General features: G+C 44.2%; 1 protein-coding gene across 1 annotated transcript; it reads left to right on the top strand.

Annotated features, from left to right (window-relative positions):
- Positions 1-1,287: 1,287 nt before the first annotated feature.
- LOC131283082 (cap-specific mRNA (nucleoside-2'-O-)-methyltransferase 2) lies at positions 1,288-3,755 on the top strand. Its single transcript, XM_058312645.1, has 2 exons — positions 1,288-2,013; positions 2,082-3,755. Exons 1-2 carry the CDS (start codon positions 1,339-1,341, stop codon positions 3,558-3,560), a joined length of 2,154 nt encoding a protein of 717 aa, XP_058168628.1. The 5' UTR covers positions 1,288-1,338; the 3' UTR covers positions 3,561-3,755.
- The last annotated feature ends 12,925 nt before the right edge of the window (positions 3,756-16,680 follow it).

The raw sequence follows: 16,680 nt of genomic DNA, 5'->3' as shown, positions 1-16,680 counted from the left end.
ATTTAAATCAACATTTTCATTTTCTTGACATCTTTTACATTTTATTTCACTAAAAGGGTGCAGTTTAGTATATAAAAGATGATTTTTTCTATTACAGGTGAACGTCGATTATCCGGGGGTGTCGGGACCGAGAGGTCCCCGGATAACCGAATTCCACGGATAATCGAACATATACTAAAATACGTTTATAATACCTGGTTTGAGTCTCGGCTAGTTCACTTTTGACCAGTTCCAGTTAGTTGATTAATCATAAACAATGTTTGAATTATTTTCCTATGGTATTTTTATTGCTATTTTCGATCCGATAAAATTTATTTGACACATTATTGCTACAAAATGTTGTGAACCAACCTAATATTCATGGAAACATGTTAGCCCGGTTGTGCAGTTGTCAGTTGCAAGACCCCCGGATAATCCGCCCACCGGTTAATCCGGCCCCGGATAATCGACGTCCGACTGTATTTTAGTTTGTCATGAATGAAACGTCACTCCTTCGTTAACGTCAAACGTCAAAACGCTGCTTAACAATCACGGTTAATGAATACGGTTATCGAATAGGGGATTTCATGTCCACCATATTGATTATACTCAAGTGTCAAATATTGTTTATAAACAAAGGGAAAACGACGAGCACTAACGACAATTTTCCCTTTTCTGGAGGACCCAGCCTTACTCATCCGGTACCTTGATGAGAACGCCTTTCTCGGACAACTACGTATCGGCAGCAACTTTCTGCACTTTTCGGCGGCAACCAGATAGCACAAGCTTGCTTCAGATAGGCATGTGCTTCATTCACCTGCTTCACTAGCTTGATCAAAAAGCAAGACAGCGTTTCGTCGTCCACATTGCCTACTGTTCCGTCGACCGTTTCGCTCTTTGGAAGACCCTGCAACGTGTTCGCAAACACCTGACCAATAGCAATATGCAACGCGGGATCTTTGGTCATCTTCAGTAGCCTAAGAAACCAAGACAGCATCTTCCGGACGTAGTACTCCCGATCGCCGACGGCCAGATAACCGTGGCAGTGAGCAGCATCCTCGCAAATCTGCCTTCGTGTGCACTCAAATTACGCAAAATTTTACTTAAAACCGACACAATTACCACAACCGCAACAGCACTCCACACAACACACGGCCGTTCAAAAAGTAAACAACAGTAACTGGACTGTCAAAAATTTCTTTTATTTTTCTATCGACGATTTGTCAAAATGCTCTAGACGATCAGACCAGAGTATTACATTAGACCATGTTAACAATACCTGACGATCATAAGTCACTGTGGGTAGTGACGAGGCAGAAAAAGCCAGCATTCTGCAAAGCTGCGGTGGCACATTTTCGTATGAAATCCCACTCGCATCACAATTGCTCCGACGATGACTCGGATATACTTCGGCGTGAAAAAATAATTCACGATGTGCGTGTGCAGTTCGCGAAAAAGTTCCAGTTCCCATCGACTCCGTCCTCAACATTACTACCACGCGTCGACACACTGTACAGATGTCCGCCATATTTAGTGCCACGCCTTCAGGAGCAGAAGCGAAAACTCAACGCAGTGAAGAGTCGGCTGAATGACTTCGAAATTGGTGAGTGGCATCAGCATAGTCGCAAACGATCTTCCCTGTTGCCAATATTAAATGAGCTGCGCTATCGCATAAGGGCGGAGTTCGTAACGCAGGCATTTGCCAAGCTGTACGAATGCGTGTCCGCCTACGAGTTAGTCGACGTGGCGCTGGACCAGCTTTACAGCGTCCATCTTTGCGAGGCTCCGGGGGCATTCGTTACCGGATTGAACCACTACATCCGGTTGAATTGTCACCCGAAAATCCGATGGCACTGGTTCGCCTGCACGCTAAATCCGTACCACGAAGGAAACTGCCATGGCAGTATGATCCCAGATGATCGGTTTATACGCCATACGTTGGATTCTTGGTGCTTCGGCGTGGATGGAACGGGTGACATAATGGTACGAGAAAATCGAGATGACATCATCGCCAGAAGCAAACAGTGGCCTGAGGTAAGTGCGCCCCTTTTTGGACACATAGCAGGATACTAACACCTTTGAAAATAACGCTTGCCTACCAGGTTAACCTCGTCACAGCGGATGGGTCGATCGATTGTCTCAACTTTCCGGAGGAGCAGGAAGAGCGGGTCTCGAAGCTTCACTTCGCCGAAGCAACGCTCGCCCTCAGCATCCTTGCCCCGGGTGGACATTTCATTCTGAAAATGTTCACCCTTTTCGAGCACTCGAGTGTCAACATGCTTTTTCTGCTGAACATGTGTTTCGACGAGTTGCACGTCTTCAAACCGTGTACCTCGAAACCGGGCAACTCGGAGGTGTACCTGATCGCCAAACACTACCGCAAACCAGCTGGCATCGAACAGTACCTAGATGTGATATATAGCAATATTCAAAATTCGTCATACACCCTGTTTGATCCCACCACCATTCCGGAGGCCTTTCTAGAGCAAATGCATGTGTGTGCGAGCCAGTTCGTCCGCTGGCAAACGGAGGTCATCGAGAGTAATATCCGTTTCTATGATGCCAATGATCCCTGTGAAGACGAAAGACTGATTATATTTAAGGAAACCATTATTGATATGTTTTTCACACACTACCGCATCACACCGATACGCGCCACCGAGCGGATCGTAAGGGGTAAAAATGTAACCGGTGGAACGAACATCTACCATAAAGAATCCCACGGCACGTACAACGAGCGGGTACAATCGTCGCTAACCGAGTCGCGCTCGATCGAACAGCATCAATATCTCCGGGATCGTTTAGATCACGTAACACTTACCCACAAGGAACTGCATCCGAGGGCGTTGTTAGATGACGCACCGTATGGCTTCGGTACTCAATATACTCTGCAAAAAGAGCTTTCCTTCGCCGTGGGGAAGGCGGTAGAGCGGGTGAAAAATTCCTACTACGCACTTATCACTCACCTTCGGCTCCTGAACGATATCGTTGATCTGTACCGATCGATAGCCATCAATCCGGATCCCTTGCCCAAAGACAAACTAGTCCCGATGGTGCAAAACAACGTCATCTCTATCGATATCCGCCTCTATCCCTCCATCATGAACGCTGACTGGCACGAGAAACAACTTTATCACACGATCGTACGGACAATTCTACAGTTGGCGCAGCAGGCAGGAGAAACCCCGGTCACCGGAGTGATCGACCCACGTCGAAGTGTTGAGCTGATCGTCGAAAACTGGCTCATGCTGACCCGGTTCAGTGTGGGTTTGTTTTATCTGCTAAAAATGTACGTGTTCGAAGCGAACGAGCTACTTTCGTCGACGCGTATCGCATTCCGACACCTGCGGTCGGATGGTATTACAAATCTGCTGGCGATCAACGATGCCTACGGAAGTGCCTGTTGCTCGACGTCTGCCCTACCGGGCACATCCAAATCGATTCTCACCCTCGTGTCACCTGCCTCCCCACTGAACGGTGACTACAAGTACGGCATCATCAACTACAACAACGCGCTGTGTTTAATCTACTGTGCCCGGCTGTTGGACGAGATGGAACAACACCTTGGGGCGGACAAATGATGGAGCAGCAGCTGGTAAAATCTTCGATGCTTTTTTCCTACCTGTCAAGGGTAAGCCGTTAAGACTTGTATTTTAAATCAAAGCACATATCTGCAACCGTATTTTCGCATGCATAGCGCCTTCCTTATACAACATCAGATTCTATACATAATGTGGTAAAATATCTTTATAAAACATTTGGGTTCATGTTAACCTCTTAGCTTAGAAAGAAGAACAGTTCTTTCCATGTGTATGTGTGTGTGTCGATTAGGCCACACATAGCCGACGTGAAATGAGCTTTGGAAGTGTGTTAAATTATGAAAGTAGTTTTAAAATTAAAACGTGTTATATTTAGCATGAAACAGAACCACACCATTGATTCAAAAAATTTCGACGGTTCTTTACTACTTGGAATAGATCCAACTATCTTGTGCTGTTTTATCCTGGATGAGTCTTTCAGAGTTTACACTCTGTCCTCAGCTGTACCATTTCTTGGCATATACATTGCTCGTCCTGCATTGGCATTCTGCATTGCTCGTTCTCATGACATGGCGTCAGTCTCTTAGCTTCAGGAGGTTTCTCAGAACTATCGGTTTGTTCAGACGACTTCTTAAAATTCAGCCCATGGAAAACCTTGTTTGCGAGTGTTTCAATCAAACATGTAATGAGGCAGTAACATGCAAATGTGAATACAAAGAATCCAAACTTGGGATAGCTTGGATCAGAAATCATGCTGACCCCTAGTTACTGCTGTGAACCCTCGACCTCCATATGTATTAGCAAACTCCTTGAGGAACAGCATTTTTCAATTAGCCAGGAGGGCGGTTTTCTCCCGTACCGCAAAGGCAACCAATCTTATCCTTATTTAGCTTTATATAGCTTTGGGGTTTGATTATGCAAGTTATGATTGTTACTCCACAAGTTTTATAAAAAAATATAAACTTTATTCATTTAATTGGCCGGGGTTGAATCTGTTCGGACTGAACCTAGCTAAAGACTAAAGACTAAATCTTTGCGAAGCCCTTTTATATCTTTGCTGCTGCTGCGTCGGGTGATCTTCGATGGCATGACGTGTTACACTGCGAATGGTCTCTGGTCATTATGCAGAAATCATGTATTAGCACGTTCGCATCATCTGGGGTAGTCTCTGGTCAATCGGCAGAATTCATGGTTTAGCACGTTCGCGATCGCGAGGGATCTCGATCGTCATGGAATGTGATAACATCCTTTCGCGAGGGTGACATATGATGCTGATAGCATAGCAGAGTTCTCTTGTGGATATGGTAACTTTAACACTGAATGTATACTGTAACAATGGCCGGTCGATCAATATATGGGGCTGTGGTCCATTAACATTGGACCATACGAGCCTTTTATTTCTAATTTTGTATTCTATCGCGCCCATCGGCTGTTATCCAGTACAGTTTTCCTTGCGAGGGATTTATGGCGACCATCGCTAGTCACCGTTCACCGGTATTCCAGGCCACTTCTTCACTCTCCAAGAACTTTCCCACCATATGTCGGTTCCTTACTCTGTCCATAATAGATAGAGGCCGTCTCAGCTCTGTATACATCCTTCTCTCCCAATTCTTTCAAGCTGCTTTGAATGCTGCTTGGTATTCTGTATAAAGGACCATCCGGTTTGTGTTGATCATCAATCATACTCACCCGTAATGCGTTCTCATAAGGATAATTGGTGACTGCCCATTCCGATAGGTATTCATCGTCGAATAATCTTGAAAAAAGCCATGTCTTGCTTTCTTTTCCTATTTCATGTTAACGTTTTTAAAACCTCTGTACATCGGTCTCATAAGGATAATTGGTCACCCGTAATGCGGTCTCATAAGGATAATTGGTGACTGCCCATTCCGATAGGTATTCATCGTCGAATAATCTTGAAAAAAGCCATGTCTTGCTTTCTTTTCCTATTTCATGTTAACGTTTTTAAAACCTCTGTACATCGGTAAAGAATTTCTCTGTCTTCTTTGAAAATGCATATCTTGTGCAGCTCTTGAAATCAATGTTGTTCTTTATAGAAGCCTGTTGGAATCAATTGAGGTTGGCCAATTCTGTATAACGCAAAGAGAACATGCACGTTTTGGAACACTCTTTTTGGAAGACTGGCTTCCCAAAGATGAAACTGAGTCGCTTCGCTTCATACTCGCTGGTACAGAGAATTTATGAGTTGGGCACTGGACTACAACACCTGGACCCTTTTAAAACATATATAGGCCACGCTTCTCGATATAATGAACTTTGTGTGAACACAAAGAGAAGTAGTTACCAGGGAAAGAGATGTCATGTTCATTTTTGATTCATTGCAGTCGTAAGCTATGGCTCCGATGATGCAGCTGAAGCTAAAGCAAAAAGCAATGTGAGACAGAACATTTTAATTCGCGTTACAATTAATTGCTATTTGTAATCAATCTCTAACCACGTCAACGTCTTTTATAGACACCAAAATCCGTGACCCAAAGGCGTATGTAATTACTTTGTTTATCTAACCACAATATATTTATCCACATCGAGCCATGGTTTTCCTTAGTGTGCTAACAATTGTTGTTCTTGTTCACGATCATATTATGTGAAGCACATGCTTACCAGGTCAGCGGTATGATTATTTTGTCTGATTTCGAAATCTAGAGTCCAGGCTCGCATACTTTAGTCGTATTTTGAGATGTCGTTTTCGACTCTGTCGCAGTTCGCGCGTATATCTTCGAATTCTGGCGGGGGCATATCTGTGTAGAAAGTCGAATTTGTCGTCTATTATGCTTGAAAAGCATTCTTTCAGACCGTCGGAACACGTCATGGAATGTGGTAACATCCTTTCGTGAGGGTGACATATGATGCGTCGGCTGGTTTCCTGTCATAACATGCATATGAATTGAATTTTTAATTCAATTAGCTGATAGCATAGCACAGCTCTCTCAGGCCGGCCGATCAATATATGGTGCTGTGGTCCATCGATATTGGACCATCCATATGTTGGTTCTTCTTTACTCTATCCATAATGGAAGCCGTCTCAGCTGTATGTATATACATCCTTCTATTCCAAAAGGTTTCTTTGAATGCTGTTGAGTATCATACTCACCCGTAATGCGGTCTCATAAGGATAATTGGTGACTGCCCATTCCGATAGGCATCCATCGTCGAATAATCTTGAAAAAAGCCATGTCTTGCTTTCTTTTCTTATTTCATGTTGACGTTTTTAAAACCTTTGTACATCGGTAAAAAATTTCTCTGTCTTCTTTGAAAATGCATATCTTGTGCAGCCCTTGAAATCAATGTTGTTCTTTATAGAAGCCCGTTTGAACCAATAGAGGGTGGCCAATCATGCGCAAAGAGAACATGTACGTAGCCTTAAAGATTCTTCGTAGCCACTTCTGAGTGGAAGTATGAGTGTATGCAGAGTCCTGGTTGTGAGTCTATATCGCACACAACGACTTTTGTTTATTGTTTATTTTAATCTCCGCATACATACATCGACTTCTTAAATCTTTGCGGCTTATCTGTCACTTTATTCACGGGAGCTAACTTCTTACGTTTTCGAACACTCTTCTTGGAAGACTGGCTTCCCAAAAATGAAACTGAGTCGCTTCGCTTCATACTCTCTAGTACAGAGAATTGACGTATTGACCACCGGACTACAACACCTGGAAACTTTTAAAACATATATAGGTCACACTTCTCAATTCACAAAGTTCATTATCTTTGTGTGGTCACTACTCTCTCTCATTCTTGCCATCGGCAACACATAGAGGAGTAGTTACGAGAGAAAGTGATGTCATGTTTATTTTTGGTTGATTGCAGTCGTAATAAAAGAATGAATAAAATTGGAAGATATTACTCTTGCTGATAGAAGAAACGGGGTCTGAGTGTGTTGGGCATCTCGACAGCTTCTCCATACTCCTTTCCTTCGCTCTCGGCACATGGCTTGTAGAACTGCGTTGTGCCATACTTGATCATCTTCTCTGATACAAGGCGCGTGTTGATCGTTGTCTTCACTCCATTTACGATCGCTATGGCTCTATCGTCTGTCATCAGACCGAAAGATCCGTAAGTTTCATTGGAAGTCTTCAAGATTCTGAACAGCTCAGAGTCAACATCAACTTCCACTCTGCATTTTCCAGAGAAGACTGGAGCACGAGACACTTGGCCCTTGCCACCTCTGATAAAATCCGTCTGAGCAGCACTAGCCAATTTGGCAAAGTGCATGAACGGAATTGGATTGAAGGCAACGCTTTTCCCAGATTCACCTTTCTTCGTAAAGCAGTCACCCATTTGACGACGCGTCTGGAACCTGGCTCCTGTCATCCAATCAAGAAGGTCCAAGTTCTCCTTTTGTGACCCCATCACTGAATGGAAGTTCACTTGGGCTGCAGTTTCTCTGGACATGTAAGCGTCGTCCCCACGAACAGAAAAGGTCTCTAGACAAGATCTGTTCCAGAAGTTCAGCAGTCCATGTCCGGAGAAGTCAAGATTCTTCAATGGTTCTCCAAAGCTATCAAGAGGCAAAGTGAAACTATAGCCCCTGAGGACTTGTTCGAACTTTGACTTGTAGACCGAGTTTGTTGAAGAATTCACTTTCAGCAGCATTGCAGCAGGGATAAAGGCCTTGTTAGAAGAACGAGTGATGCCAAAGTGACACAAGTCTCCCAGTGCTCGAATGAGTGCTGAATACTTTCCTTTTGACCCTGCCAACAAGTTCGCCATTGCTTCTACACTCGGAACTAACTTAAAGGCTTGGCAGAACGCGTCTTTCCAGGCCTTTGCGTACTTTTCTTCGCTGTTCATGACCAAATTTATCAGCACTGTCATGGACCCAAACGACTGCTTCATCGATGATTGCAAAGATGGGGTGTAGCTGCAGCCGGTTAAGAAAGGAGCGTGAGTGTTGTTTAGGCCAAATCGATGTAACTCCATTATCTGCTCCTCATTTCCTCCTTTGGTCTTCACGATCACCACATTTCCCAGACGCACTTCATTTTGTCTGTGGCGATATCCTCCAACCAGTGACAGGATCGACGACAATGTTCCGATATTCTTGCGGTCCTCTTCGTTTCGGGAGTACTTGAACCCGTACCTTTCAGCCAAGTTCTTGAGCTCCTTGGCAATGGTCTTTCCTTGAACCATCTTGTTATTGGCCTTGAAAACAAACTCATCAGTAAACAAATCTCTCAATCCTCCCACTCCATTAACAGATTGGCGATTGTAATTGTGAGCAGTAACAAGCATGGAAGTCAAATCAGCTACATCACCGATGTGAGTTTTGTCCTGAATGCCAAAGAGAGTAATGAGATACTCATGGAAGTGAAGGATAAAGAGCAGAGCAGCTTGCTTTCTCTCCACCTCCGGGACTGCTTTGTTCCGCTTGGAATCCGGTATTTCGTTCCCATCAACATCTACATTGCGTCGCTTAACAGCTCTTGGCTCGGGTATTTCGACAGTTTCTTCCTGATCCATAGTTTCAGGTCCAGTACGGTACTGAGCTGATGATTCAGCGGAAGTCCCTGGTTCTGTTGCTTGGTTCTGCATTTCAGATTTTCGATTTTAGAGTCGTAAGCTATCATTATCTCCGATGATGAGCTGAAGCTAAAACAAAAAGCAATGTGACACAGAACATTTTAATTCGCGTTACAATTAATTGCTATTTGTAATCAATCTCTAATTCAAAATCCACGACCCAAAGGCGTATGTTATTATTTTGTTTATCTAACCACAAAATATTTATCCACATCGAGCCGTGGTTTTCCTTAGTGTGCTAACAATTTTTGTTCTTGTTCACGATTATATTATGTGAAGCACATGCTTACCAGCTCAGCGGTATAATTATTTTGTCTGATTTCGAAATCTAGAGTCCAGGCTCGCATACTTTAGTCGTATTTCGAAATGTCGTTTTCGACTCTCTCGCAGCTCATGAACATACGGGGATCGTATTTCTGGTTCATTATCTCTTCGAATTCTACCGTGGACATATCTGTGTAGAAAGTCGAATTTGTCGTCTATTATGCTTGAAAAGCATTCTTTCAGACGTCGGAACGCTGGACAAAAGATTGCGTTTGCTTCTTTTAGTGCTGCAGCTATTGTTTGCACTGATAAGCAAAAATAGCAACTACCTTGGTTTTGTACAAGGTCAGAAAAACAACGACCTTGTCCACTGCTTTAAGCAAAAACTTTTCAAGTTTATTGACTGTTGCTAGTGCAAGTTCCTTCTGAATCAGTTTGTCTAACGCAGTCGCAGAAAAAATCATAGCAATATTAATATCAGGCGCATTTCGTGCGATTTAAATTCCCTTAGCAATGCGAAAATTGCTTTCCCCAGCCAATTTTTTTTGTTTTCTTGGTATTTTAGAGGGGAGACAACCTTCCTAAAGGCTTTCGGCTTCTTGTCAATAGGGACAAGCCTACTTGTGTGGGAGTCACGAAACTAAGTCGTGGGACCGCACTAAGAACTCTCCTCTTAAGGATTCCACTCCCTACTTGTGGAGTCGCCAGAATGTCATGGTCTAATATTTTAACGGGAACCCTTTGTTCTCTATGACCATGCGACATCTTTTAGGCATTGACTCCACAAGATTCTGAATTGTGGATGGTGGATTCCTTCTCCATTCATCATTCATTGCTTCAAATAACTGATCGGTGGTCAGATAGGAGGCTCTATCACAGACCATCCTCTTCACAATAGACCAAAGATTCTCGATGGGATTCAGGTCCGGAGAGTGCGATGGCCAAGGGAGAACGCCAATATTGTTCTCCCCGATCCAAGCACGAGCAACACGACAAGTATGCTTCGAGTCGTTGTCGTGTTGGAATAGCCATCGCCGGTTTGCCAGGTTTTCCTGGGCATGGGGAAGCCTGACTAATCGTAGGATTTCGACGTAGCCTGCCCCGGTCAGCACTGCACTGGTTTTAAAACACTATACTCACGTTTGTTTGTCCCTGCTCCGACATCCGGACGACATGGCCAATCTCAACAGCAGAGTACACCTTGCGCGGCATTGCGAATCACAACACTTTAGCACTTTGAAAAAAACTTGCGAACAACAAACGTGGAGTTGCGTTTACCTACTCTGGTGTGGAATGGGTCTGGTAGTATCCGAAACGAGAAAACGTCCGGAAGGATACAATTATCCACAAAAATACGAGTATTCCATATTGGTCAGTGTTTTTGCTTTGAAATCAAAGAAGTCACCGTATTGCTTCAACGTGTCATAGGAGATCTCCTTTCCCCAGATCAAGTTGTCGTCAACGGCGTCGTGTCCCCCTTGTAGTTTGTATTTTGGTTAGAGAGCAAGACATACCGCTCGTTGTGCTACCAAAGAATGTAGATGCGTCGCCCGTTCCGTCTATCGGTGTACCGGGATTGTACGTACGAGTTGTACCAGATTTCACAAAGCTTCTCAGTCAGATCGAATGCCTTGTAAAGTTTGATTTCGAAATCTAGAGTCCAGGCTCGCATACTTTAGTCGTATTTCGAAATGTCGTTTTCGACTCTCTCGCAGTTCATGAACACACGGGGATTGTATTTCTGGTTTATTATCTCTTCGAATTCTGCCGGGGACATATCTGTGTAGAAAGTCGAATTTGTCGTCCATTACACTTAGAAAGCGTTCTTTGAGACGTCGGAACACTGGACAAAAGATTGCATTTACTTCTTCTAATGCTGCAGCTATTGTTTGCACTGATTGTATTCTGTTGGCTTCGGTGTCTGAGACTGGCGGTTTTACAGCGTTCTTTATCATGTAATGAAAATATTGATAAAGTCGCATGTCTATTGGTTCCGGGGAGTTCTTTGTAAGAGCCCATGCGTCAAAATCCTCTTTGTTTATTTCGATTAGGGAGTCCTGGAATTCGTCGAAAAGCATAGCAAAAGAATACTTCCCTACCAGATGCGTGGATTTAGGAGACAGATCGTATTTTCTGGGCAGTCGCCATTGTTCAAGGCACACAAACTGTAGAAGATTGGGCACAAACGGTTCTTGGACCCACCGTGAAACTCGATTATAAATGTTGCACATGTATCTAATTAGTTTGCTTACTGTTTGCGGTCAGCATTTATTTATTTAACCAGGAGAACTCTTGTTTCTCTCGCACCGCAAACGGTAACTAATCTTAACCTTACTTAGCTTTATATCGTTTTGGGGTTTGATTATGCATATATAACACCTAATACTATTTTTAATTCAATTTGCTGATAACTTTATCGGCATTGCATCGGAAATTTTAAAACTGACTGGATACTGTACCTCATAAGTCCCAATAGTTTTTCGGGTGCCACCCTAGACTACAAATCCATGACATGTAAGTCCGTCACCTAGCACAACGGTGTATACAGAGGCCATGCCTGGTTCCCTCCTCGTCTCTGCTTTCGATGTCGATAGTGATATCCATGGATCGATTTCCCTCATTGGCCGGTGTGCTTTGCACGGATGACAGCAGCTGTGACGGAATGGAGCCTAGCAACACTCCTTTCAGGGTGTCCCCCATTCGTCCGAACAGCGACCTGTTGTCTGGCCCCTGAGTCGGGAGACACACTTCGCTACTGGTGACCGAATCCTGACGGGTCATCGCCCGGGATCGCAAGATCGCCGTGTCTTCTTAGCTCATTTTCGGTGATGGCTGGGAGGTGGAGGGACTCGATTTCCACGGTTAACTCCTACCCCCCACTAGGTTGTTTCCTAAAAACTGGTAGCGATGCCTGGATGTCGAGTTGGTAAACCGCTAGCCGAGCCACTCTTGATGTTACACCTACGATGTAAGCAATATACCTCGCACCAACCGGCAACAACCGCTAACTCCCGCTCGCCTTTCCGGTTTCTCGGTTGGCCCGTCTGTCTTCTGAATTAAACCGTACTATAATTACGGTCTGATTTCTATCCTTGATGTCACTGGCATATTTACGTAAATTGTAAACAAATCTATTTAAATCATTAACCCACGTTCGAGATACATCATATTTAATATTGGGACACTGAGATTGTATTCGAGACAAAATTATCTCGTTAGTTGGAACGACCTCTATAAACAAGACGACAACACTGTTTAATGTTGTGTCCTTGCAATCTCGATAGTTTTCATTTGAAAGTCATCCCAGTAAAAACGCCGCGAGATCCAGTTTTCTGTTCTAAATGACTACCCAAGTTATTAGTTGAGAGGAAAATCTTCTTATCCGTCGAACTAGTCCAGTAGATACGACCCTCGACACAATCTTGATCATCAAGCAACTAACAAGAAGTCATGATCAAATTGATTCGCGATGTTATTTATTATAATACAAGTGGCAATGGAATTTTGTTTCATTAAATCGACTCCATTATCCACAATGAGCATCATAATGGAACTCAACAGCCCCCCCCCCCCCCCCCCCCCCCCCTATGATGACTCCTATTCCCATCATATGAACCTTGCTTTCAAATCCTTCAATCATTTCGTTGTGAAGACAAAACATCCAACATTTCTTACACTCCATCTTGGACACTACCCATCTAATTACCTTGTCGCATTTATAGCTTATTAATCCATAAAACAGTCCTGAGACCGTTCACTGTCATGATCCCATCATTAACTTCCACTTTAGGCCTACCTTCGGCTATCACTATGATTAAAATAGTGATTAAAAAGATATTTTTGAACATATACATTATTATTCCTCTGCGTGCTGCTGATCGGAGTAGGATCAGCAATGTGTGTGAATGTTAAAAACACTAAGTCTTACTGCTTTGAAGCTTGGTGATTTAACTGTTTATTTGGGACGTAAATATCAAATACAATTCTCAGCTTGTATTACATTTCGGCACAACGCCGAGGAAGACTTCCTATCTCTTATCTTATATCTCTACCTTTTTACTTGTCGGTCGGGTCAACCTGCCCCGATCGCTTATCCGCTTCGCTCGAAGAGTGTCGTCATGCTTGTAAATAACAACTGTGCCCATGTATAGCATTTTGTCTTTATTACGCACCATCTTGATAATACCTTTATTACGAGAAAGTCCTCCATCAACGAATTTGCAACCTTTTATCCACCAGCATGTTAAATGAGTTCGGTAAAGTGAAAGCACCATCACCACCTGTAACATTTATAACTCGATCTAATCGTTTTCCTTTCATGAAAGCAGGGATGGAAGTCCTAGGAACGCTTTGCATAAAGCAGACGCGCTCCTCAACATCCGACGCCTGTTCCTCGAATTTATACCATGTCTTTACTACAATTGATTCAGAATCGCTTACGTACAGCGATAAACGGTATCTAATGACATTCGCCTGAGGCTGGTTCATTTTGACCTCCGTCATGATGCTATAAGTACAATTGACGCTTTTCAACAGCTACGAACACTCAAACATTTAAAAAACAAGACACGGAGTCAACAAGTCTCTCTGGCATCGACTCGGAATGCACGTGTAACATGGTGTGGTGTTTCTTGCCACACATTTGGCACCTCCGCTCACTCGGGCATGCGTTGGCCGGATGGTCTCTCGAAAAACAGTTCATGCTTGCGGCGGTGCATGATATAATTGATGCACTGCATCACGGACCGCGCGCGCAGCTCCGGGCACACCGTTGTCACATGGCCCGATTGGTCGCATGCGTTGCACCGCCGCGTCCAAAACCTATCAGCACGTCAACAGATAGTCCAATCCTGTTTTATTACCAGCACTCGATGGACAATGCATGGATAAAACCTATAACGAGATAAAGTTAATGATTAAAATAATGCTTATTTAACAATATCGAACAAAAACCCACCAGCACGTCAACAGATAGCCCGATGTCCCATCGCTCGAGGCACTTGACGAGGAACGCATACTTGTCCGCCATCTTGATGGTAAACCAGACGAGACCGACAAAATTCCAACTGATGTATAGATATCATAGATGACTTAAGTTTGCACTCCATATTGTAGCTTCGTAGTCTAACGGTCAAAGTCTCCTGAGACAGGTTGGGCCGTAAAGAGTATAAAATCGTCCCCGTTAACAATTGCGTCGCCTCTAATACCAAGGTCACGCATACAAGACTTAAGGATGTAATAATTGACCAACCTGTTTCCATAGCCTGTGTCAGCATCTCCAGACATCCTCGTACCCCGTACGGTGTAGTACTTATACCTGGAGTGTAAGCGCTCAATTTTCGCGCCAATCTGGTCGTATGTTCCTTTGCCGATGTGAACTTCTCTTTAGTAGTCTCTCAAGTGGCTTGACATAGCACCCAAGATCCACGTTGAATGTTCGTGATCGTGCGTGGATAAGTCTTGGTGCCCTGTACTTGTTGGTTTTGACTTTTTCGAGTTTGGTGAATGGTGTGATTCTTGAGTACGACTTTCCATTTTCACGCAAAACCCGAGCAGCCTGAACATACAGTCTTCGCTTGCTTGGGCCATCCGCCTGACAAACTTTCTGAGGATCCCGTCTCCATGAGATGCAGTCGTTGTATCTGCGCAATTCGTAGATGTCGTAGTCGTACTGGCTCCTGATGGTCGCCAGATGGAGCGATATGATACTGTTAATTATCAACAGCTCCATCTGCGGTGAGACCTTCTTGCGCAGGGCCAAGTACTGGCTTGTTATGCTGGCGCAGTACGTCGTGTACCCGGCATTTCCATCATTATTCCATTGCATCAGTGATACCCTTCGAGTCGACGTAATTAACTACCCCCAACTCAACTCTATCAAAGAACCCTTCATCTTTTATCCTTGCTATGGCACAGTTGCTTAATCTCGTCATTGCCAAGGTAGGAGCATGACTTGCTCACGAAGGGAGCTACCCACTTTCACAAAAAAAACATCACAAAAACTTGCTACATAACCTACACGAGATATCTGAAGTGTCACCTGAACTATCATTGGGCATTGAGCCGCATTGGGATGAACGATAAGATCCCTCGTAGGTACCGGATATTATTTATTGTTTAAAAAATACCTCCTCCACTGTCCCCTTTACACGCGCTTACAAACGGTGCAGTATTAGGAAAGAGCTTGTAAAGATACTTCGTACTGTGCGATTCTTACTAAGACGGGCTTGGATTTTGTTACCAGAACTTACTCGTTCTGTACATCTCCATCACTTCTTTACTTATCTTTATAATCTCATACATTCTGAGTATTCTGAAGATTGCGAATCTATTTCGCAATTTTAGCTCGCGTTCGGATAGCAGATTATAATTCTACTACAATGCCATTGGGTACATTAGCAGTCTCTGATTTGAAGCCTGTGATATGGTGGTATATGGTATAGACATGCCATCCATAAGACCGTCAAGGTTCACGCGTGGGTTATTGACATTTATGCGATGCTATGCTGTTGTATTTCTATAATCAATTTTTATAACAGCTTTCCATATCTCAGAAGTCTTTCCATAAACCCTACCAATCAATCCCTCGCTAGTTGCAGAAATAAACATAGACACCTTTTAGGCATTGACTCCACAAGATTCTGAATTGTGGATGATGGAATCCTTCTCCATTCATCATTCATTGCCTCAAATAACTGATCGGTGGTCAGATAGGAGACTCTCTCACGGACCATCCTCTTCCCAATAGACCAAAGATTCTCGATGGGATTCAGGTCCGGAGAGTGCGATGGCCAAGGGAGAACGCCAATATTGTTCTCCCCGACCCAAGCACGAGCAACACGACAAGTATGCTTGGGGTCGTTGTCGTGTTGGAAAAGCCATCGCCGGTTTGCCAGGTTTTCCTGGGCATGGGGAAGCATGACCGAGCGTAGGATTTCGACGTAGTCTGCCCCGGTCAGCATTCCGTCTATCCGTTGTAGCGGACGTACGCCTTCACCCGAGAAGCAGCCCCAAACCATCACTGACTGACTGTGGCGGGCTGTTGGTAGACAGTACCGTGGGTTCAGTCTCTGGTTTCGGGGCCGCTGCACGTGGTTCATGCCGTCCGAATCAAGAAGGTTGACATTGACTTCATCGCTAAACAGTACATTCCGCCACTGGTCTACACTCCAGTGACGGTACCGTCTAGCAAACGCAAGTCTGGCCTGCCGATGCTGGAGCGTAAGCTTCGGCTTCTTGGCTGGACGATAGGCCCGCAGACCGGCATCCAACAGCCGGTTGATCACCGTGCGTGGTGTGACCGGCAAGTTTAGGTCTGTTGTAATGCGCGTTGCTGGAGTAAACGGCGCAGACC

Source organism: Anopheles ziemanni, chromosome 2 (genome assembly GCF_943734765.1).
Source record: "Anopheles ziemanni chromosome 2, idAnoZiCoDA_A2_x.2, whole genome shotgun sequence".
In the NCBI taxonomy this organism is placed as follows: Eukaryota; Metazoa; Arthropoda; class Insecta; order Diptera; family Culicidae; genus Anopheles; species Anopheles ziemanni.
Note: the sequence above shows the minus strand (reverse complement) of the source record. Positions and strands in the feature narration are given on the sequence as shown.